Source organism: Triturus cristatus, chromosome 10 (assembly GCF_964204655.1).
Source record: "Triturus cristatus chromosome 10, aTriCri1.1, whole genome shotgun sequence".
Taxonomy (NCBI): Eukaryota; Metazoa; Chordata; class Amphibia; order Caudata; family Salamandridae; genus Triturus; species Triturus cristatus.
Window position 1 is genome coordinate 229,362,939 of NC_140593.1, and position 25,775 is coordinate 229,388,713.

At 44.2% G+C, this 25,775-nt stretch overlaps 1 protein-coding gene across 1 annotated transcript in view; it reads right to left on the reverse strand.

Moving 5' to 3' along the window:
• The window catches only part of SLC25A13 (solute carrier family 25 member 13), a 772,629-nt gene that overhangs the window by 330,517 nt on the left and 416,337 nt on the right, over positions 1-25,775 (reverse strand). The window contains exon 11 of the mRNA XM_085630870.1: positions 504-662. Coding sequence (XP_085486996.1) covers positions 504-662 — 159 coding nt within the window. The remainder of the gene's footprint in view (positions 1-503; positions 663-25,775) is intronic.

The following is a 25,775-nucleotide window of genomic DNA, read 5'->3' on the forward strand; positions in this document are numbered from 1 at the left end:
CAGCTCTGAAACAAGGACGCTTTTACTTCGAGGTAATACAAGGACAATGTAGGTCTATAGCACAATTAAAAGGTGGCACAAAATTGTCTCTGGAAGCACCAAATATGGCTGCATTAACAGTGCCAATTGTTGCAAAAATGTGTCTTGGTTGATGAAAAACAGAGCAGCAGTCCAGCCCTGAATTTATCTCAAGGCAAATCCTTGTAAATATAGGACCTCAGAGGCAAGTTATACAAAGAATCAGAAGTAAGAACACCTCCAGAAAAAAACAACAGTTTCAGAAAAAATGCTAACAGATTAGAGAAATTTTAATTTTTTTGTCATCCGTAGAGCATGTAAACACTGTGCCTCATGGTATTTAGTCAAGCAATTACACTTCGAAACGTGCTGAAGGAAGTAGGAATTATTTCAAGAAGACAACATGAAAATTATAGGTGTCGGAAGTGTTGGTAGGCAGAGTCATACCCTATCTCTTGCTTGGCCACATATATATGTCTACTGACCTCTATAAAGTCCAAAGAAGCCTTCGTAACGCAAAACTTTCTTGAAGCAATCAAAGCTGTTCTTGTACATAAGTTCTCCCACAAATGACCCGGTGGATCGCTGGTTCTGCATTCTAGTTTTTACAAGATCAATAGGATACACAGCAGTAGCTCCAACAGCTAGAAATAACATAAGACATAACAAAAGTAGAATTCAGGAATGGGAAAAGCACACTTTTTACAATAAAAAAGCTAACTTCACATTTGACTTATGATACAGCAATACAATATCAGATTGACATAATATGTTTATACATTGATTGTCTGTGCTTTAGATAAGCAATTACCAGCTATTCAGCTTCAATTATGTTATCCAAATTAGTTAAATGGTTTTCTCAAATTGTTATGTTCAAAGCACACTGAAGCTACTCCCTGTGATTTCTATACTTGCACAGTGAGTGCGTTCACCCATGGGGTCTCCTATCCTGTAGACCAGTGGCTCCCACACTTTTTAGAACCACGAGCCACATTTTAGACCAAAAACTTTTCGCGACCTACCTACCTTTAATGGGCATAAGGCAGGTGATTTTTTAATGTAACGAAAGCATCTGTGGTAGCACATTGTCATTTACAGACAGCATATAATCCATTGAAATGGGCACCAACTTCGCACAGACATACAGCTTGATAAAATGTATAGCATACAGCACTCAAATAATATTGGGTGGAAATTGGGTGTCTGTTAAATTTATCATTTGTGCATCACCAATTAAATTGGCTTCATTTGTTTTGACCCTATTAAAATCTGTTTCCAGCACACTTCCGAATTACCAAAAATGTACTTTTACTTAAATAACTGCTGAATGCATGCAGTTCATTTACAGGTATTTCATTTTATTGTGTGTTGCAAAAAATACATAATTCCCTTTAAAAACTCCTCTCACTTTGCAGTCAGAGAAAAAGAGACAGTAAGCACCAATCCCATATTAAAAGAATAAGCAGCAACTTGTCAGAAGACAGTCTGACATTTGAAATCTGTCATTGAAGCAAAGCAAATATGGCAAGATAAACGCATAATTTGAAGGCATCTTTACTTATTGCTTGGACTTTCCTAACCCACCAAAAATCGGCTCGCGACCCACTAGAGGGTCGCTACCCACAGTTTGGTAAATAGTGCTGTAGATACTCCTGCATGCTAACAGTACACAATCTCATACCTTCTGTGTGTGCTTTCTTTAAATTCTATGTCAGGACCCGGAGGCGAAGATTAGGTTAGGCTTTTCTTTCTATCTTTAATTTCTCCAGCAGGTGTTTACATTAGTGATTTCATTAAACACAAACTACATTTCCCATTAGTGCTTGGGGGAAAAAAAAAACTAAAAAGGTACTGTCCAATCAGAACTCTTCAGATACATATACCAACCGGTGCAGGCACTCTACAGTGTTGACAGATTGGGCTATTTCCCGCACAATTGGGCGACATTTTTCCCAGATGTGCGGGAAAAACCCATGCCTGGTGGGGGGCTACTTCTTGGGCTAGTATTAAGTCTGTATGCGCAATTTACTGGCTTGGGCGGGCGCCGACCACTATGAGTCCGTGGCGTCTGCCTATCACAGTGGCGCAGGGGTCCGTTGGCAAATGAGCATGCAGCGTGCTAACATCAGTGCAATCATTGGAGGAGGACCCACCAGGGTTTGCCTGTGCTGTGCGCGCATGACCTCACCCGCCCTCTACCCTCCACAAACTTACTTTACTTTTATCTGCGCTTCAAGAGAAGCAGCATCCTCGCAGTTTACGCGGAGCTCTGTGCAGAACGAAGAGACCGAACAGCTGTCCTGTTCTCCAACCTCAGGGAGTACCTATCAAGCTGGAGGTTAGGTGGGTGAGGGACTTTCAGCGAATATTAGAGCAGTTTAGGTGTGGTCACGGACTTCCAGGGTTTGTTACACCACGGTTCGCGGGGAGGACACACCCCCCCCCCCTCCCATCTCTTCCCCAGACCGTGCTCCGCTCTCGGAGGGCGTCGGGTTTGAAGCGATCAGTAGCTTGTGGAAGCAACACTTTGTTTTGTAATATCAAACCACTTGAAAGTTCAGATGTTTGGGTGTACAAGTTAGGCACATCACTTTCTACTCAATTTTTTTTTTTTTTAATATCTTTATTGATTTTCATTCTACAATAACATTACCCCTACCCCGAACCCCCCCACCCCACTCCCCCCCCCTCCTATTCAAACAAGATCGCAATTTACAGAGTTTCCCAAGACACATGAAGCATATAAACCTGTGAGGAGTGTTGGAGCACACATTTAGTAGGATGAACAAAGAAAGAAACCTTATTGCTGCTTTGTTAGATATTTCCCTTTTGAAAACTTTTAGAAATCTAAATATAATTAGACATCCATTGTACCAGTGGATCCCATATCAACATACCTCTCTTATGTTTGTTACGCCCTTTTCTTCTATATATGGCTACCTCCAGACTGCATGTTGCTAGTAAGCGGGCCCTCCATTGTTGGAACGTCGGTGGGTTTGGATCTAGCCAAGCTGAGGCTATGCATATCCTTAAGATGGCCATAGCTACAAAGATCAGACCGTGCATACATTTTGGACGAATACAATCTGCCGTGCCCAACAGTATTTCCTCTGTAGAGATATATATAGCTGTTCCAAAAATTTCTGATAAAAAAAATCGGAAATCTCCCTTATTATATTTGTCAGAGCTTTACAGGAGGAAAACATATGAACACTATCGGCCTCGAATAATGAACATCATGAGCATGTAGTGCCTTTCCCGATCCCCCACTTTGCGATTTTCTTCGGAGTATAATGCAATGGGAAAAACGTTTTATAATACTGAGCTTGCAGTTTAACTGACATAAAACAAGACTGCGACATTTCGAAGGATCGAAGAGGGGTTTGAGGTAATACAGCTAATTTTGTCTGCCAGTTCTCGATCTGTTTCTCCATATCATCAGAGCCCAATGAATTCAAAAATTCATATATCTCACCAATAGTTATAGAAGATTTTTTACAAATCCGGTCCATGATTTGAGTAGGGTGGAATTTTTCCCTAGCCCCCCCCATTTTTTAACAAAAAGTCCCTAACCTGTAGGTATTTGAAAAAATCTCTATGGCTAAGGTCATAGTCTGCGTAATTCTTCAAAGGTCTTCAGGCCTAATCTATTAAAGAAACAGCCAAGCTGTAATATCCCTATTTGTATCCACCGATTCATACACCTGTCATCAAATATCTCGGGGAGGTAAACTATTTCCAATGGGCTCTAGATAAATAAGTGCTGAGCAGTATCTCAAAACCGTGGCCCAATAATAGAATTTAAAATTAGGCATTGCCATACCCCCTCTATCCTTTGGGAGAGTGAGGTACTTTAGAGCCCGGCGTGGGTTTTTATAGCCCCATAAGAATTTGGAGAACATAGAATCGATAGATCTAAATAGTTGAGGGGGAAATTCTAAACAAATGGCCCCGAAAAAATATAAAAATCTGGGGAGATACAGCATTTTAATCACATTAGATCTTCCTCCTATTGTTAGATGTAGGTTAAGACGTATCAGTTCTTTTTTTGTACGTTGAATCAGAGGCTCTACGTTATCCCTAACTATGTTATCCACATCTGCCGAGATGCTCACTCCAAGATAAATAGCTTTGTTAATAACTCTAGGATCTCTCATCTTGATCTTGTCGTTGAGAATAATCTGCGTTTTAGTCTGGTTTAGTTTATAGCCAGAGACTTCTCCAAAAAGTAGAGCCTCTTTTTCTATCGCAGCAACTGCTTTGATTGGGTTACTAGTAACTATGGCGATATCGTCTGCGAAGGCTAGTGTTTTAGTCTCGAATTCTTGTACCCATATTGGGGGTATTAACATATTTTGCTCTAACCTACGGATGAACGGGTCAATATATATCACAAAAAGAAGGGGAGAACACAGACACCCCTGCCTGGTCCCCTTTGTGATAGTTATTTTATCTGACAACATCCCATTTATTACTACCCTAGCAACAGGTTCGACATAGAGCATTTGTGTTGCCTTGATGAATCGCTGACTAATCCCACAATGTAACATTGTGGTCCAGAGGTAATCCCAGGAGACCCTATCAAAAGCTTTTTCAGCGTCAAGTAAAATGAGCGCCATAGGGTCTCCTGTCACCTGGGTAAAGTCAAAAAGAGATATTACCCTTTGAACGTGGTCGATTGTAGATCTCCCGGGGATAAACCCGTGTTGGCGTTCCGATACACTTATGTATAATCGGTGCTAATCGGTTTGCTAAAAGTTTAGAATATATTTTAGAATCTCCGTTGATCAATGTAATGGGGCGATAGGACCCAGGTTCTAAAGGTATTGCAGATGACCATGAAGCTGGTGGTCTTCCACCCTCGATGATCTGGATGAACAGTTCCTGCATAATATCTTTTAGTTGTATTGAGAATTTAACATAAAATTCTGTTGGGATACCGTCCATTCCAGCGGCTTTCCCTGTGGTAAGGCTGGTCATAGATGATAGAATTTCCTCCCAAAATGGGGTACTATCTAAGCTTTCCTGGTCTTCTTTTTCCAAACTTGTTGATACATTTAAATTTAGATATGTCTCTGAGCTACTCGTTTGATTCTCTATAGTTGCATAGAGATTCTGATAGAATTATTGGAATACCGTTCTAATCTCGGAAGATTCGGTTTTGAGGCCAGTCTCTGGATCTATAATCTCTTTAACAAGATTAGCTGAATATTCTTCCGTGGTACGTATCGGCAGCTGGTGGCCAACCTGTTCACTCCACTCATATATTTTCTCCTTATGGGCTGCGGCTTTAGCAACTACCTTTTCTGTTAGAATATCAATAATCTGTTTTTTGTCTGCCGCAACACGGTTTAATTCATTCTCAGGTGTACCTCCCTCCTGGATAACCTTGGTCAGCTCTTCTTCCGCTCTGCCCAAGTTACCCTGGAGTATTGCCATTTTTATTTTAGCCTCTTTATTAGAACGGAAAGAAAACTGCATTGTCTCCACTCTAATACCAGCTTTTAAGGTGTCCCAGACCACATCAATTGTAGTGCTACCAACATTGGCCTCTAAAAAGCCCGTGATCCATTTTGTCATATGTTGACAAAATTTCTCATTCCCCAAAAAAGCTCTTTCGAAAGTCCACGTCTTCGGCTTATTTAGTCCCTTATCCAAGCTTAGCACAAGAGGATTGTGGTCCGATAAGAGTCTGGGTGTTTTTTCCATAATACTGCCGAACCACAATGTACTAGACATAAGTATATAATCTAGCCGAACAAGCCGAGAGTGTGGGTATGAATAGTATGTAAATCCCGGGTCCCCGGGATGCCCCTTCGGCCAGCAATCGACTAAACCGTGTAAAACACACAAGTTTTTTAAAGCCTGAAAAACTTTTGGTTTCCGCCCTGAATATCTGAAATCTGGATCTGACAGCCACTCTCCTGGTAGATGTATATTAAGGTCGCCACAGACGATTAAGGGAAGAGGCCAGTGAGATAGTTCGTTAGCCATCAGGGACAACACATCAGGATCGTCACTAACACTACCATAAATAGTACACAGAGTCATTTTGCTTCTTCCGGTATCGTAATGACACTCTGCGATAGCCCAGCGACCAAATTTGTCTGCTAGTGTACGTGTAAATTGGAGATCTCCCCCTTTAGCCAGGATTGCCACCCCCCTTACTCGTGCCCCTTGTGTTGAGGCTGTAATCAGTTGATACCCTAATGTTTTAAGCAGATAATGTTGTGACCCCTCTACATGCGTCTCTTGTAGACATAAGATATTAGCGCCAATCCCCTGTAGCCCTACCATTACTCTCTGCCTTTTCTTGCTGTCGTTAAGGCCACAAATATTTATAGTGGCAATTTTCAATTTAGCCATATCGCTATTTGTTCAAGTGATCTGTGTCTAAGAACGATATTCTCCCCTGTTGCACACCAGGTTTGTCAAGTTTGTCAAAAACTAAAATAGATATTCTTAGTCTGCTCTTATATTGACTCCTCCAACCTCTAGTTGTCTCATAATCATTGTGTCTGAAGCTCCCCCTCTCGCCCCCATACCCCACCCCCCACCCCAGCCCCCTCCCCCACCCTCCCACCAAAATTTAGGCAGCCAGGCTCAATCCTGAGCCTGTGTGATAGCGTCTGAATAGACCTCGACCACTCTCCACACCCCCCATCACCAAGCCATCAAAACCAAACAGCTATCTCTTGACTCTTCCCTGCTCCATTTCCCCTCTATCCCTCTCCCCACTCCTCATCGTCCCATCCCTCACATCTCCCAGGCCAAAAGAGGAGAAGAATAGTAGGGGGATGAGCAAATAAAGAGAGATTGAGCATCAATGAAACCAAGCAGGAGAACCCGACTATAATCCGATTAAATAGTCACAAAAAAAATAGTGTAAACAAAAAGTAGCATTCATATTACTGAGCGGATCCTACTTTGCCAATAGTTATTTCCTTAAGTAATTGTTCCGCTTGAATTTCTGAAGTGAAAAACCAGGTCCGACCTTGCGAAACAACCTTCAATTTTGCGGGATTTTGAAGGAAAGCGGCAGCACCAGCTTTCTGGAATGGTGTAATCAACTGCCGAAGTCGCCAACGCCTTTCAACTGTTGCGTGCGCAAAGTCTGGCTTGGCAAAGAACGAGAAATTCTCCCAAGTCCGTTTTTTATTGGGTCTAGCCAGATCATATATTGCCTGACGGAGCAAAAAATTTCCAAAATAGATCAGAATGACTCTGGGATAAGACTGGTTATTCTGGTTATTCTGTGGCCGTTTAGATAAAGACATTGGGAATCTATGCACCCTCTGGATCTCCTTCTCCCAGACCCAGTGTGCTAGTTCCGGAAACGCATTTTTAAACAAATTGATAGTAAAAGCGCGAATGTCGCTTCCCTCGCTGTTCTCCGGAATCCCTAAGATCCTGAGGTTGTTCCGTCGTTGGCGATTCTTCGCCTCCTCGAGTTTCCACATGATGTCTTTTATCGCATCTTCTTGAGATGTTGCCTGAGTTTTTAACATCTCAACGGTAGATTCCAGGACCTCTGTCCGATTTTCCACCATAGACATTCTTTCTGCTATTTCAGTGCAAGTCTTCCCAATTTTGCGTACCGAACACTGCAATTTTTTCCCAACCACTCGAGCATGACTGTTTTCGGTTTTGACCTCGTTTTAAAATGTATTTAGTTTTTGTAGAATCATGGTACTTTTGCAAAATGAGTTACAAATTGAGTAGAAAGAGAGACTTTCTACTCAATTTGTAACTCATTTTGTAAAAGTAAAATAAAAAATACACAGAAGGTGACATATTGTAATTTAGCAGCCTATGCTGAGCAGTATGGAAATCAAGTTAAGGTCATGGTCCCAGACATCTGGCCGTGAGCCGGTACAGAATCAGGGAGAGAGAGGGTTACTTATGCCACCGCACAAATAGGCTCTGGGGAGTAGGCTGATGAGAAGCATTAGGAGTGGGCAGGCACAGTACATTTTCTAAAGACGGCGGGGGAGTCCTCTGATTTAGTGGGGTCTGGGTCAATATCGAGAACAGATTTTGGGAGCACAGCTCTCACTTTTCTGAGGACCATGCACGCGTAGCTAGCTGGTTCAGTCCAAGGTGTTTCTTTTCAATCTGGTTTATGTAGTACTCATTTTAGTTTGGGTTCAACAGAGCGCCACATCCAGATTGCATCCCCGTGCTTTGTATGAGCTACCCGCGCGTGGAACCTGCAGTCTCGGCACACGCAGCGCACTCAGCAGGGTGACGACTGGCATCCGGATCGCACAATCATGTCACAGTCATACTGTCACTGTCTCTTCGTCATGGAAAAGACTGAGACAAAGTGAGTGACTGAGTGTGACCACCAACGCAGCAACAGACTTCAAGAGTCCTACTCCAGACTGGGACAGCCTGTGACTTCACTCCGAGTCCTCATTGCTGCCATAAGCGGCCCGTTATGAATTGCCACGCTTGCCAGCTTTGAATTGCAGCAAAACGTAAGTCTGCTTTTGTTTTGTAAATCAATTACTGTCATGCGGCCGGTAATTGTAGGCAGGGCAAGCTCCTTTCAGTGTTCTCAGGCCTCTGCATGTGTCTAACACCAGACAGGATCAGGCACTTTTTTTTTTACAAGTCCTGCCAGGTCCTAGGATGTCATTGCTGCGATCCTTTTAGGAAGGGCATAGGCAAAATAAACTAATTGACTTGTTTCCTATCACGGTGAGGCACACATAGCACACTGTATCTGTTTACATGAACTTAATTTCTTGATTTTGATCGCAAAAAGTATCCCTCTTAGTGTCATTCATTTAACAGTTGAATGGCATTCATAAGTACTCTGAAACCTTGAAAATGTCACACATAAGCACTCTTAAAACGTGGCAACTATGCAGTCTGTTTTCATGTTGAATAGTGCCCTTCCATTTCTGGTGCTTTGCAACAGTTTTAAGATCTTCGTAGAGTTTCTCGTTGCTGAAATGGCTGTAATATGTTATATATGTTTCCCTCATCTTCGTTGCTTGATTTTTGCTCGCGAGAAAGGGTCACTCACAGTCGTTGAATGTCACTCATAATTACACTGAAATTATGAAAATATCACACACAAGCATTCTGAAACCTTGGCAGCTATGCACTGTGTCACTTTTCTCTCGGGTCTCAGACTGTCAGACCCGGCCTGGTGGTGCAGCCCTGTGCTGCTGTGGCCGTCGACTTGTGGGGCCTGGCCGCAGCATGAAGAAGCAAGCACAAATTGAAGTAAGTTCATTTATAGTAAGAGTAGGAATGCGTACTATATGATAAGTAAAGCACTCTGAATCAGATGTTCTGTATAGACTTGTAATCTTTCATGTGAATATTTGCTGTTGTAAAGTGTTCTGATAACTTTGGATCTAGCTATTGCTATATAATAATCTCAAATAAATAAGTGAAGGTTGCTGTGCTACTGTCTGTGTATTACCTGTTCTGTGTGAGGGAAGCGCACACTGCTGCTGCCGCCACATCCTCTCCCATAGGTGATACTATTATTCAATTTAGGCAGAACACTGCACATTTTGGAAGCTAAAAAGTGTACTATTTTACGTAATTACCTCTTAAAGTACCCCCCAAACAAAATACAAGTTAAAGGAGTAATTATTTTAACATGGGTTTGTCTCCGAATCTCCCTCTTATTTGTTTCCAAATGTTGACAAATATGCTGTGGATAAAATAGAAGTGGAGGTTGTCAGACTCCATTCAGGAAGGAGGGAGGGGGCTTGAGGGCTATGGGGTAAACGGGGGCTACAAGCATTACCTTTGGGAGTTGCTTAAAATACAAATTAGAGGGTGCAGTAATTAGCACATAATACTATTTCTGGTTTCCTCAACCTCTGTGTTTTCTACTATTGTAGCTTGAGCAGTGCCTGTTACAAGTTGCAATGTGACAGTGGTGACAGGTCATGAAAATGAGTAGCATTAACACAGGTGCCCAGTTAACCCCCTTCCACTATCTGTATATTGAATAGAATTTAGATTCATTCTTTAAGTGGTTTCTGATTACTATTTCTGCATAATTTGAGAGTTGCGAGTGTGGGCTGGTTTTTGGGCTGAAACTGGTCTGGTTGGGCTTATGTTGGGCTTATATTTGAGCAGCGTTGGGCTTGGGACGGGTCTAGAAATCTGGCAACACTGCACTCTATGCCCCTCTTTCTTTGCTGCTACTACAGCAGCATGGAGAAAGTACCTTTTATTCCCCGATCTTCTAAAAACGTTGCCAATGTTATAATGTTCGAGCGGGAATGATAAAACCTGCTGAGTCGTATCACTGAACTGTTTGGTTTATTGTACTGCATTGCTTGTCCTCGAAAGCAGGAACGTTCTCATTACCATGCGGTCAATCGAGCAGCCTGGCTCTCATAAGCGGTGTGGCTAGCAGACCGCAAGGGGGCTTGTGCATTTCTTGTCACACGCTCAGCGCGCCTCTACCTCCTGGCGGGCGGTGCACATCACTTTCACTCAATGAGTGAGGCGAAGCGCGTCCGGACGCAGTGTCAATTACGGGGAAGACTTCTTAAATAAACATTACGGCAGCGCTAAGCTTTTTTAGTTAAGAGAGCCACTGCCTGGAGATTGGCACCCATGAAGCAGGTAAGACCAGCCTCCTTGAGGCATCCTGTATCAGGACATGTCCGAGGTGACATTTTAGCTCAGAAAAATCAGGGCAACTGTCCCACACTTAACTATTACAGTTGTTGGTAAAATGATTTGCTGATTGGGTTTCAACCAGCTAATATTGCCTTCTTAAAATTAACTCCACATAGAGTCATTTCCATACCATACTGTCCCTATGGAAGTGTTTGAGGATATAGGACTATATGGATGAGGGTGTCACCTACCTCCCCATTGATGACCAAGTTTGCCAAGTAATGAATAAGTCCATATGCAATGCAGTCCCGCGAGTGGTAGGCCCCCTGGAGAAGATTATGCAGCTGCAGGTGCAGTGCCAAAGACCCCTCAAACAGAGGGAAGAAAATTCTGGGCCCCAAGCCCCTGTGCCTCTAGGGCTGTTTGCTTCACCCCCAGCAGATAAGTGCACAGACGATCAGGGGGTAGATCTTGACGCCTTTGCCCACCTTAAAAAGGCGTTTATGGACTCCCAACCACTACAACCTGACCCCCAGGTCTATGGTACCTCAAGGGGGGACCTCCTTCGGCCCCCACCCACAGATCCGGGAGATGGTGAAGAATCCCTCAATACTTCTGATGGAGACAGGGATCTCAGCAGACCCAGACGCCTGTCCTCTGACCTTTTCCCGGGCAATGACCTGATGACAAATAATAAAGCACCCCCCTGCCACAGACCAGCAAAATCCTGATGACCTTTTACATCCGCACTCAGCAAAATGGTGTCCTGCACTTTAAGATAGCTGCCTACATGGCGGGCGATTGAGGAAGCTCTCAGACAAGATGGTGAGGAGCTGCTGTTGGGCGGAGTGCCCCAGACTATCCCTGGAAGGCAAGGTAGCCCTCTCACCAGAAATTGACTCTAAAATGGCCACCTTCCTTAACAAGTTTGTCCGTGAGCCATAGAAGAGCATTGATAGGTCCTGGCGCTCTTGCCAGTATAAGCTCTTGGATGTCATGAGACCCCTGGCTAAAATAATGGACATGCCAGGCCTCCAGGGCCCTGGTTTTGCCTGAAGCATTGTCCATTAGGGCCCAATGGGCTATCATTTGCCTCGGGAACGCCAATGGTGCGTTCACGGGAGCACTGCATGTCGCTGTTGATCAAAATTCACCCCAATTTGGGGGATCTCTCAACTTCAGAGGTAGGCATGGTGGCCCAGGGTAATTTGTTCAGGGACCCGTTCATTCAGGAACGGGACAAACATGTTAATACTTTCAATTCATTAGACAAAGCCCAGACCTCGATTAAACGCATCTTTACCCCTCATGTTTTTGCCAGAGCCAGTCATAGTAGGGAGCGCTTGACCGGCCACGCTCCACATCACGCCTCCACCAGGGGTACAGACCTTCGCTTCAGCCAGTGGCAGGATACATGGAGATTCAGGAATTTTGACCCAACAAGATCCTATCCCCGTCGCAGAGGTGCCAGAGGTGGTTCCAGGAGCAACGGAGGCTACAACAGTTCCCAAGGTGAGAGTGCAAACATCAGAGGGGTTACAACTCGGGACCGTTTGGTCCAATTTTTGCAGAACTGGGAGGCTCTCTGCAGATGCGTGGGTTCCCCAGATGGTAAGGGGGATTCAAATAGAGTATTATGATGTGCCCCTTCAGCCACACCGACCCAAAACCCGAGCCTACTCCCAGGAACATACAGCCCTGGTAAATTTGAAGATAGCACAGCTCTTGGAGAAGAGTGCTATTGTCAGAACCTCCCTAAATCCTAGAGGCTTTCTCAGCAATCTCTTTCTCGTACAGAAGAGGGATGGCGGCCAATGCCCAGTGATGAATTTGAGTTCAACAGGCGGCTTATTTATCGCCTCTTCAAGATGGAGGGTATCCACCTTCTCAGGGACCTTCTTCAATTGTCCGATTGGATGGTCCGTTTGGACTTGAAAGATGCTTACCCGACGGTGTCCATCTTACCAACCCACAAGCCTTTCCTCCAATTGCAATGCAAATTTCAGGTATTCTAATTTACCTCCCTTCCTTTCGGTCTATCATCCGCCCCTTGGTGTTTCACCAAGCTCATGAGACCAGCAGTGGAGCATTTGCGAGCTCGGGGGGCCCGGGCGCAACTAATCGTCTACCTCAATGATGTCCTGTGATTATCGGCACATCTACAGATGATGAAAGATCTTCTAGAGTCTCTGGGCTTCGTGATGAACACAGAGAAATCCACGCTCTGTTAGACACAACCCCTATAGATCCTGGGGTTTCTCATGGATTCGGTCAGGGCCACCCTCAGTCTCTCTTCTTACCAGCTGACCAAAATACAACACGAACTGAGGAGGACACATATATCACTTCGACAATTGGCACGTGTAGTGGGTCTCTTATCATCCTCCATTCAGGCCATTTTTCCAAGGCCTCTTCATTTTAGGGCGCTACAACGCCTTAAAGCTCCCACCTCCAACGGGGGCCTTAAATACTCCCAGTCTGTTCCGCATTCTCCGGGAGCCCAGGAGGAAATGCAGTGGCAGATAACACACAGAGGCCTGGAACAGTTGGGCGATCTTAGGTTCTCAACCCAATACGTGGTCGAGTCAAATGCCAGTGGGTCGGGATGGGAAGCACACAGGGGGGAATTTACTACAGGAGGAAAATAGTCCACTACAGAACAATCCCTGCATATCAGTTGTCTGGAGTGGATGGCGGGCTCCTTCGCGCTCAAATGTTGGACCAAGTACAAAGGCCAGTGCTTGGTCCTCTTGAAGATGGACAATATGGCGGCAGTACATTACGTCAATCATCTGGGGGGCACGAAGCCAAAGACCCTATCGGATATGGCTCGCACCCTTTAGGAGTATTGTCTAGACAATCACATCTCGTTAGCGGAACATCTCCAAGGTCAATCCAATCAAGTGGTGGATTGGTACTCCTGACACTGGTGGGATGTCACGCCATGGAAAATTCATACACATGTATTTCAGCAAATTCAGAGGAGATGGTGCCTGTTCTCCATGCATCTCTTTGCATCTCGCCTGGACTTTCAACTGCCCCGGTATTGCTTTTGGAGGCAAGACCGGATGCAATAGTCATATTTCTGCAAGATTGGAGCAGAGAGGCAGCGTATGCGTTCCCTCCTTTTGCAATGATAATGAGGGTCTCGCCGCAAGTCCGCAGACAGCGAGCAGATATGATGGTGATCTCCCCATTCTGGAGGTCGCAAGCTTGGTTTCCAGCGATGATGAAACGTTCTTGGGATTTTCCAATCCCTCTATCCCTGTTTCCGGGTCTCCTACGGGATCCCCAAGACAATATTCAGCCCCTAGTAGTGGTAGGCTCCCTCTGTCTCATGGCATGGAGGATTACCAGGAACGATAAGTCCCGGGCAATTCACGAGAAGCTGCCTCTTTATTTACCAGAGCTTGGGTGGATAGCACAAACAAAAGCTACTGCTCCACCTGGTCCAGATGACTGGATTGGTGTCTCCATCGCCGGGTGGATCCTTGGGGGTGCACATTGTCCATGTTCTGAATTGCCTAGCACAGTTGGTTATCGAAGGTTTGGCCTACAGGTCAAACAATTTCAGATCGGTGTTCTTGGCAGGCGATCTGCCCGTGGAGGGTCACCCGGTAGGGGAGCACCTTTTGGTATGCAAACTCAGGTTATCACTTTCTCCAGAACCCAGTACTTCACCTTGTGGGATGTGAATAAGGTTTTGAATTTTCTCATGCCTTGGCCTTCTGATAAATATCTGTCCAGGAAGCAGTTGTCGGCAAACTGACCATGTTATTCTGCTTGATTTTGTGCCGGAAAGTCTTGAGGGTCCGGGCATTAGACTGAACAGGTAGAGTATTCATATCAGAAGGAGTGACTTTTCACATTGCTCGTCATACGAAGTGTAATTGAAAATTGGTGTCATACTCTGCTTTCCCGGACGTGCCTAGATTATGTGTGGTTAGAGCAATTAAGGACAGCAAGGCAGTGATGGAGGACCTGCATACTCATGGGGAACGACAATTGTTGATCGCACTAACTAAACCTCATAAAGCGGTTTCTTCCCCTACAATTGCCAGGTGGGTCAGATAGATAATGCAAGAAGCAAGTCTTGATGTTTCCAAGTCTGGGGCCCACTCAGTGAGGGGGGGGGCATGGCATCCAAAGCTCTTTCTTTGGGAGCTAGATTAGAAAATATTCTCAATGCTGCGGACTGGTTGTCCGATTCTACCTTTAAAAGGTTTTACTTCAAACCAGTCTCTACTCTGGCAATCCTAGTCCTTAAAGAGCACATGTGACACCACACTTCCCTCTCTGAAGCAGTACCACATCACGGTTCTGTTGTCTATCAGGACTTGCACTGGACTGCCCGCGATGAAAGCCACAAAGGCCTTGAGAGCAAACCAGATGGCACAAGACACTAGAAGACTGATGTGATATGTTTGCTACAGTGGAGACGAGAGGCTTCTGATCTCTACACCTCCTCGAGGTGGCCAAATCAGCCCAGAGCACATAGGTCACCACTATGAGCTTTGAATGAACTAGAGAAAACAGCCTGATGCAAGTTGGGTTGGAATACGCCATTGGAGGTCAAAAGCCGCATTGTCCAACACACAGATGTGCACACTTGCACTGAAAATAAGTAATGCTTTTGTGATGAGCCCTAACTCGGGTGAAACCAGTCCTGGGTTGCTTGTGTTCCAGTTAAGGGAAGACCTGTCCTGGCAATTAGGGATGGACTGTTCCCACTGGAGCAGGGTCAAGACTGATTTGCATATGGCTAGGTAGGTCCAAACTGAGTGGCTGAGATTATTTCAAGCATTCCATTTATCACTTTTTTTTTTTAATCGATTATCAACTATCAGGCAGGGGTAATAAGGAAGGCATTCTGGTTGACTTTGCTGGACGAAGAAGAACAAAAGTTACTTACCTGTAAACTGTGGTTCTCCAGTATTGGTGTCTTTCATAGATTCACATACTTGAATATTCCCCGTCGTCGAAGTGGGAGTCCCACGGTACATAACAAAGCAATGTAGTAATAACATAAGCCTATTAGGCCTACAGGAAAGAAAAAAACAGAGTTTTCATGGATAGACAACTTGTCACCTTTATAACATATCACTGTCGTTATGTTCTAGGTCAAATCCAGCCAATCAGGTGTCCGCACCCTCTAGAACCCTCTCCCCAGAGACTCAGGCTCTCAGATTTTCGTAGCACAAGAGTGACAAAGTCAAATACAAGGAAGAGCCTCTGAGGGGAGGTGGGTGGGTCGCATGTGAATCTATGAAAGACACCAATACTGGAGAACCACAGTTTACAGGTAAGTAACTTTTGTTCTTCGATTCACATGCTTGAATAAGAGTAGTGAGCAGTAGTAGCAGAATAATACAAGGTACAGAAGAAGCCAGATAGTAGTATAGACAGTGCAAAGATTATATGCATAAAATCGACGTCTATCTATATTCACTGAAAAAACCATAGGTTTCAGGGGTGTTATAGTTAGCTGGACATTTCACTCATACAAAACCATTGAAATTCCCCCGTTATAGTTAGTTCAGCTAACTATAACTCGCGCGCCCGCAATGCACTGCTGATGACGTCACATATTACATCACTCATGACATGGTCAGTGACATCTCAAATGACATCACTGATGACATCTCAAATGACATCACTGATGACATCACTGATGACATCATCCAGTGAATGTGTGTTTTTCTGAAAATTAAATATGTTTTATATATGTATATCTCAAGGTCGATGGAAGAATAAATGGGTATATAAGTGTCTAAATGGATGATTTGTTTTTGAAAAATTGATTGTGTAACTGACTGATTAAGTGTATCATAGTGAATACATGGCTTAGTGAGTAATGTTTAAATATGTAAATATCTGTATCAGTCTCTCACTTTGTGTATAAGTGGCTGCATGGGTTGGTGAGTAGCTACATGGGTGTCTATATAGGTTATTAGTTGGTTTTTTGAGTATCAGTCTGAGTGTCTGCATGGTTCGGTGGGGGGTATTACGTAGTGCATAGGTGCATGAATGAGTGACTCACTGTTTGTATGTGTTGAACACAGCATGTGTGCAGGACTGTATGGGTGGATGAGTGTGTGTATGGGTGTGTTAGTGAGTGAATGACTGTCTCAATAGTGTCTTTATGAGTAACTACATATGTTTTAAACTAGTATATGTGACTATTGGTGTATATATGTGAGTATATGTGAGAGTGAGAGATTGAAAGAGTTCCTGTATGAATAAGTATGTGTTTCTATAAGTGATTTTTTAAAAGACTAAGTATGTGTAAGTTTCCGTAGAAGTAAGTATGGTGGTGTGTGTATAACTGTATATGCAAGTAAATGTATGTTTGATTCTTTATTAGCATGAGTGACTATGTGTGTGAGTAACTCTATGGATGAGTGGCATTGTGTAACAGGATGTATAGGTGTATGAGTACATATGATGAGTGAGTACATGTATGAGTGACTGTATAGGACTGTTGGTGAATGAGTGGATGTGTATGTGGATCTTAGAATTACTGAAGAGGTTGTTGTAACTGGTATTGGTATGTCCATTGTTTTGAAAATTTTAGTCTCTATTTTTGAATGTGTGTATCAAAGGTTATATTAGGGTGAGAGGAGGTCTGCCACTCTATCACAAGGATGATGTCATCAGTGATGTCATCAGTGATGTCATTTGAGATGTCATCAGTGATGTCATGAGTGATGTCACTGACCATGTCATGAGTGATGTAATATGTGACGTCATCAGCAGTGCATTGCGGGCGCGCGAGTTATAGTTAGCTGAACTAACTATAACGGGGGAATTTCAATGGTTTTGTACAAGTGAAAAGTCCAGCTAACTATAACACCCCTGAAACCTATGGTTTTTTCAGTGAATTTCTGAGGTTTTTTAAATGCTAATTCCTAACTATAACGTGCCTGAAACCTATGTTTTTTTCTGTGAATTTCAAAGGTTTTTTAAATGCTAATTTCTAACTATGCCTACAGAGATAGGACATGTGAAGAAAGAAGAAAAAATGCACAGAAAGAAACAAAAGAAGTGCAGAAAGAAGCAACAGAAGTCCTCAAATACGAAGATAAGTGCAGGAAGAAGGATAACGTGCAGAAAGAACAAAAAGAAGAGCAGAAAGAAGCCTTGTTGCAAAATCATCCTGTACCCTCAACTTTTTCAGACGGATACTGGTGGTAACTGAGTCTGACTAACCAGTCCTAGAGCCAGTGCTATGTTAAAAGACACTTAGAATACAGTGAAAACACCTACATACACTAGGGAACATTATGCGTTGGGGTCCCCCTGTGATTAGCATGACCTCCTCTGTAAGCCCCTAGTGTATAATAGGGCATGGGGATTAAAACTACCTCTTAAAACAGGCCACAGGGCGTTTTTGCACACGTTAACTCAGGCCCCGTCCCCTCCCTTCACCACTGTGTAAACACGCCCTGTGTCCATTTTTAGTTGGGAGATTAAGTTCATTTGAATCCTGAGGGTCCCTAGGGTCCAACTAGCCCACTAGGTACCTCCAGTAAGTGCCACAGAGCTGCGTTGCAGAGAGGTGTAAAAAGTGGCACGGCCTGGACCACCTCTCTGCAATGCAGCTCAGTGGCGCTTACTGGAAGCACTTGGTGGGCTAGTTAGCCCCCAGGGGCCCTCAGTATTGAAGGGAAATTATATCCCCAATTTAAAACGTGCCATAGTGCGTGTTTGCACACGTCACCTCAGGCCCCGTCCCCTCCCTTCACCACTGTGTAAACGCGCCCTGTGGCTGTTCTAAGTTGAGAGATTAAGTCCCCCTGAATCCTAAGGGTCCCTAGGGTCAAACTAGACCACTAGGTACCTCCAGTAAGCGCCACAGAGCTGCGTTGCAGAGAGGTGTAAAAAGGGGCTCGGCCTCAGAACACCTGGCTGCAGCGCAGCTCCCTGGCGCATACTGGAGATGCCTGTTGGGGGCGCGTTTGCAGAGTGCTGCACGGAGGGGGCATGGCCTCCGGCACGATGCCAGTCTTTTATTTATTTTAGTTTTTTAAGAAGGGGGGCTGTTTGGTTCCCCTTCTTATTCTAATTTATTGGCCCTGATGACCCCATCCCCCAGGGCCAGTCTCCTAATTATATTTTTTTGACCCCAATCCCCAGGGCCGGCCACTGTTTTTTATTATTTTTAAAAAATATATATTTATAGACACACCTAGGACATGCTGGACAAACCGTACGTACCTATCACCATGACGATTTGCGTGATATTCATTAAAAGGCGACTATGCATGCAATGAATCCACGTGGAATGTATTTACACCACTAGTGAAGCTCTGACATGTCTGATGCCCTACCGTGCCTAATCCTGGTAGACACCCTTGTCGTTTATTTATACAAACATGGGTAGCTATTGACGGGCACATTTAATACACATGCACACCAAGCCATTCAAAGGGGATTCGACAAAAATTCGACCAAAACTATGCAAGAAACCCCCCTCACGGTTAATAAAACACACATCCACTGCCGGATGTGTAATACTTTTTATTTTACTCTCTGGAAAGGGGACGAACATCACTTGAGAGTCACAGCGTGCTCCTGACAGAGCCCAATGCTGTGTTACACCCACCATTGCCTGCCGAGTGCCACACACCTCTGTGTTGTATTCCACTAGCTAGTGCATATGCTATGACACTCTCTAGCCCATGTGCACTGTAACACCACCCCGTGAATATGTCATGCCACACTTGTCTTCGCACGGGTTATATTGCCCCATCTAACGTGCCTTTCTCGATGCCTATGTTATAACGCACAGTGCTATGCCATACATATTACAATCTGGGATCCATATCTTTGTCACAGTGCATATGCAACGTTACACTCCCCAGCACATATTTTATATTACAACTTTAGAGACTAGTTAGGTTACACAACACTGCCCTGTGCATATTACACTCCAAGACGCATATCGCATAGCACGCGCTAGTGCCTGTGCTATCTCGCGCTCTCCCATGAATCTGTCATTGCGCACAATGTATTGCATATTATATTTCACGCCCGGTTCATCTTATATCACACTTTTTGGTGCATAGTTTATACCATACACTATATCTAGTTTTCATTTTCAATCGTGCTCTCAGGACTATGTTCTATATAACACTGTGTTCACCTACCCTTTTCACGGGCATTACATTTTGCGATAGGGGGTGGAGGGTCAGGGGGTGTTTCTGCCAAGTGAGCCCGGAGTCACAGTCACAAACGTCCTCTTCTTCCTGAATAAAAGTGAGATTATGCTGCATACTTGTTCATATTTTAAGTAGTTCGCACAGACACAATGTTTTAAAAACAATAAAGTTCCTAATACCCGCCTTCTCTGAACAGTTAGCTTGCTGCCCCATCCCCTTCCTCCCTATCCTCTGTTGTGTGAATCCATGGACTAGCCTCCTCCCTCCTGCCATGCATGGTCTGATGTGCTGCCACTGCCCTCAATTTAGTATGATGTACCAGTCCACTCCTCCTGCCCTCCATTGCCCAATTCTATGCCCCATCATTGACCTCCTGCTTAAACTCTGTGCTTAGCTTGCTGCCCCTATTCTCCTTCCCCCTGCCCTCCGATGTCTTTGTGCATGCCCCTGCTCCATCCTTTTTGCCCACCATGTCCCATGGACCTGCCACTCCTATCTACTCTGAGTGTTCTGTTGAGCTGCCACTCCCCTCCCACCTGCCTAGCATTGTCAGATGACTGTAACCTGTCCCTGCCACCTCCACCCTGCCTGTCCACATGCCATGCCCCTATCCTCTTCCTCCTGTCCTACATGGTCCATTGTACTGCCACACCCTTCTGCCCTCCCTGGTCTGTTGTGCTGCAACTGCTCCTCCTGCCTGCCCCGTGTGGTCTGTTGTGAGGTCCCTTCCCCTGAACTTTCTTGTCTGTGCACAGGTCCTGACCCTTCCTTCTATCCTCCATCGTCCTTTGTGCATGCCCCTCCACCCTCCTTCTTGCCCATCATAGCCATTGTGCTGCCACTAACCCTCCCACTTGCCATGCATGGTCTTCTGTGCTGCCATGGCCCCTCCCACCTTCCCTGTGTGGTCAGTTAGCTGCCCCTGACCCCCTCCCACCTTCCCTCCATGGTCTGTGTGTATGCCATCACAGTCTCACTGTTGCTCTTCATGGTGTGTCTTGCTTCTAGTGCCCATCCTGCCTGACCTCCATGGCTATATTGCTGCTCCTGCCCTGCCCCCTTGCCCCCAGCCCTACTCCCTCCCTCCTGGCTTGTCTGTTCCATTGTAATGCCCCTGATCTGTCCCTCCTGCCCTTTATGGTCTGTTATATTGCAGCTTTCTCTCCTGTCTGTCCATTATGGTCAGCTAGCTACCATTGCCTCTTGCCCCTCTGTTCTCTGTTGTCCATGTGCATGGTCCTGTCCCCTCCCTCTTGCTTTCTATGGATTGTTGTGCTGCACTCCCGTCCTGCATGCCCTGTGTGGTGTATTGTGCTGCTGCAAACCCTGATGCCTGCCCTGCAGGGTCAGTTTGGTGCACCTCTCCATGTCCCTCCTGTCCTCTGTTATCCAAGTCCATGTCCCTATCCCATTTCCTTCCATGATCCAATGTACCATACTTGCGAACATTTTGAACTTGGTAAGAGGGAGATTTTGAAAAAAAACTGGGGTATTGATTTTCCCCTTTGAGTTACATTGAAAAAGAGGATATTGTAGACAGGAGACAGATCAAATAAAGCCCATTTGAGCTTAAAAACATTGGACGTTTCCTGGCTGAATCGGGTCTGTTGGCATGTATGGTTGTACTACCATTGCCTCTTCCTTCTGCCCACAATGGTCTATTACATTGCCACAGCCTTGAAGGAGGGTAGATTTTGTATCACAGGGGGCCCCTGGCCCGTTCTGTCCACACCTGAAGTATGAGACCCTTGTCCTTGCCCTGCCAGCTGCATTTGTAGGCCGTATTAAATTGACCAGCGGGTCCTGTGTTGCTATATAATTATCCTGAGACATCCTTACCACTCAGCCAGCATAAAACCCCTGTGTAGGCCCTTCTGTTCAATATGTAGGCCTCTTTGTTAAATTGACCATAGCTCTGCAATTTTAGTGTATAGCAGTCTGAAGGCAGGTCTGCGAGGCCTTCTGATCCAAACTAGTAGCCCCCACCCTACCCGAGTGCTCCGTGCTCGGTATCAAAGTTCAACATCCCCCTGAAGCTGTCGACATACAGTAGGCTGCATCCTGGACTGGTACTTGCTTCCTGGGCAGGTTTCCCGCTTTTAAGGAAGTGGCAACCGCAGAGCGTCAAGTTAGGAGAACTGAGGAGATTTTATACATGAATATATTGAATTCCCGTACAATACCCATTATTTTCTGCTTGCTCTATGGAACTTACGATAAGCGATTGGCCTGAGAGACTGACCTTTTCACCCAGTCCATTGTCAGCATTAAGTGGGTAAATGACGAAATGTCTGGTAAAATCTGCAGACGAAGCTTTTGGGTAGCATACGTAGGTAGATGTAGCGTGCAAAGGAGCCCACAAAATGATATAAAAAGGGAGCACCCACAGATATCGACGGACTACCTCGCCGTCTGTATGTAGGTTAACAGGCAGTGCAGGTTTTCCCCAAGAGCTGGGAGCTCTTGTCTTCCTTTGCTTAAAATGTCTTGCTCTGCTTTGCTTGAAGTATCTTATTCTATTTTACCTATATGAAATGTCATGTTATGTTTAACCATTGTTCTCTTTACTTTTGCATTTAAAAGATTTTGTATTGTAATTGCAGGAATGCTTGCTCTAAGAGTAAACGTGAGTGTTCCTAGGTAACATTTTCCTTGGTGTAACTTGTTTCTCATGATGCATTTATAGATGTGTTTTCTCTCTCTCTCTGTCAGTACATTAATTGAGATACAGAGAATATTATGACAGCTGTATGATTATCTGGATTCTGTATTTTGTACTTTATGTCTCTATTCTGCGGTTTCTTTGAAGTTGCATCTTCTCATTAAACTGCCATTGTATTCTGCCTCCAATTCCATGTCTCATATGTCTGTTTTCTTCATTTTTGGAGCAAGCGTTCCTAGGCACCCCGGCTCAAATTAAGGTGCCCCTTTTGTCCCTGACTCACTCTCCTGCTCAGTTCTGTGGTGGCTCCCGGGGATCTGGGGACCGCCCCTAGCTTCCTTGACCCGTAATAGATCTTCCCTCCAACAGCCTCTCTTGCAAGTCCTGTATTGTTGGTTTGTTGCCCCTGCCCCCCTTTCCACTGCCCTCCATAGTCTGTTGTGCTTCCACGGCCCTTCCTGCCTGCTCAGTGTGGTTAAATTGTTGCCTTTGCACCCTCCTACCTGCCTTCAATTTTCAGAGTCCGTGCCCCTGGCCTCTGCCTCTCAACAGTATCCTAATGAACAACTAGATTGCTAACATTCTATATTTATTACAAAAGTGTGGAACGCCTGACATCATCTTGATGTAATCAAAACTGTAATACCTAGAGCATTTCCTTTAGAAATTACATATATGAGAGGGTCTTATTGGCATCAAAATTATGGTTAGTGCTCTAAAAGACTAAAATAAGGACATATTTTCTGAGTTTTCAAATAGCGACAAAGCACTTTTAAATTATTTGTTATCTTTATGTTTTTTTATCCAGTTGACCACTTGATTAAATGTTGCACTTAGGGGAGAGGATGTGGTGTTACTTCCAGAACTGCAGACTTTGCAACTGGGGAACCAGGTTGAAGTTTCTGCTTCAGCTCGACATTCTGTGTCTGGTCAAATCACTTAGTCTCCCCATGTCTACAACCAAAATGAATTTGTTCTTGTGTGATGTAACCAATGCTCATGTAAAGCACTCCAATACCTGACAAGTCTGCACTATATAACACTGCAAAAACACAAAATAATAAGTGTTTTGCACACTTCTGTCATTGGGCTATATTTGGGCTACATCTGGGTGATTTTGGGCTACATTTGGGCTCTTTTGTCTCCGGTGGCCATCTTGGGAGATTTATTTGTTATGAAGTTTCCTAATTTCCTCATGTACTGCAGTCTCCTCAGTAGGAAATGCTTTCAGTTTTTTACTTTGATTCCATCATGAAGGTATTCAGATATGTCACACATTTGCCATAAATTCTGAATGTTAGCACTCTAGTTGCTCATAAGATCACTGTAGTAAAACTACTGCACCATGGAAGTCTGCTCCTGGTATTAAAAGTGCATGTTTCAGTCTGCATGTCAGAATTTTTTAATGAAATAGAAGAGGATTTGAGAAGTCACTCAAAATGTGCCCTCATTTTCTTTCTTCAGCATTAATCATAATTTCTATGGCAAAATGAACCTCCTCATTGTGTTCCTTTTTAAATTAAATGTTTTAAGTGTTACCAGTTTATTCCAATCAAGATGGCTTCAGGTGTGCCTTACTTTTGTCATAATGAAGACAGTAAGCGCTCTAGTTGTTTTTAAGAACATTCTGGGACATTCTGTCATTGGGCTATACTTGGGCTACATCTGGGTGATATTTGGGCTACATTTGGGCTCTTTTGTCTCTGGTGGCCATCTTGGGAGACTTATTTGTTATGAAGTTTCCTAATTTCCTCATTTACTGCAGTCTCCTCAGTAGGAAATACTTTCAGTTTTTTACTTTGATTCCATCAAGAAGGCATTCAGATGTGTCACACATTTGCCATAAATTCAGAATGTTAGCACTCTTTTTGCTCATTAGATCACTGTAGTAAAGCTACTGCTCACCAGGGAAAACTGCTGCTGGTATTGAAAGTGCATGTTTCAGTCTGCATGTCAGAATTTTTTAATGAAATAGAAGAGGATTTGAGAAGTCACTCAAAATGTGCCCTAATTTTTCTTTCTGCAGCACTAATCATACTTTTTATGGAAAAATGAACCCCCTCATTTTGTTCCTTTTTAAATTAAATGTTTTAAGAGTTACCACTTTAATCCAAGCAAGATGGCTTCAGGTGTGCCATACGTTTATCATAAGTAGGACTGTTAGCGCTCTAGTAGTTCTTTGGAACACTCTGGGAAGCTGCAGTAGAACACAAAGGAATCAACTGACAGTCTCTGCCCTTGTTGGATGTACATGTTTTACTGAGAATGTCAGACTTCATTCTCACATGACTGAGAAAGATAATGTGAATTTACAGAAAATAAGCTCTCAGTTTAGCCTATAGATCACCTTCCAAACCTCTGTGGTAAAAGCATGAGAAAATATTTTTCTCTCAATCATGATATCCCAGCAGAAGGCTTTTTCACATGGTGAAATCACCTTAGAACATACCACAATTCCTAAAATGAGTATGGTACCATCAACAAATGATTTATAATGTAACTAAAGTCTTAAAACCTTCTATTAACTGCAATGCTTTTTAATGAGGTGCTATCATGTATATTGGTCCCAAGATGGCTGCCAACACTTCTTGGATGAAGTGCTGACAGCCAATCAGATCTCAGGATGAGATGTGTGGTTAGGCTCCGCCCACATATATATATGCTTTTAAATGCTATTTTCTCAGGAAATACTGAACAGATTTACACCAGACCTGCAAAAGGCACTTCCTTGACCTTATGGCTACCTCTCTGCCAAATTTCAAGTAATTCTGTTCAGCCGTTCGGGCTGTAGCTGTGTCTAAAGGTCCTATGGAAAAATGCATGGGGAAAACGCGTTTTGGGACCCCCCTTTTTTCTCGGCCCCTGCTTGACGAATCCCCCCGAGACTTTCAGGGTAGGAGCGGAGCGTAGCGCCCCACCTATTTTGAAAATTTCGCGAGGATTCGTCGACCGGCGCCAAAGTTATTCCAAATAGAATGTTGCGGATTTCCTATGGAAACAGGGTCCTAACTATATCTACCTACTGGCGACCGCCAGTAGGTAATATATTAGAGATATATATATATAACATCTTATACATAAATATATAAAGAAATAAAAGTACCTTGTATGCAGGAGGAGGGAAGCAACAGAGGCTCACCTTATTTAAAAAGATTCCGAAGGACTGCCTGTCCCACAGCTGTATCCGTGTTGTCTGCAGCATCCAGACAGTAGTGTCTCGTAAAGGTGTGTCTGCTGGACCATGTCGCCGCTTTACAGATGGCTTGAAGAGGAACTCCAGCAAACAGCGCAGTGGAAGAAGAAACCTTCCTTGTGGAGTGCGCTTTCACAGC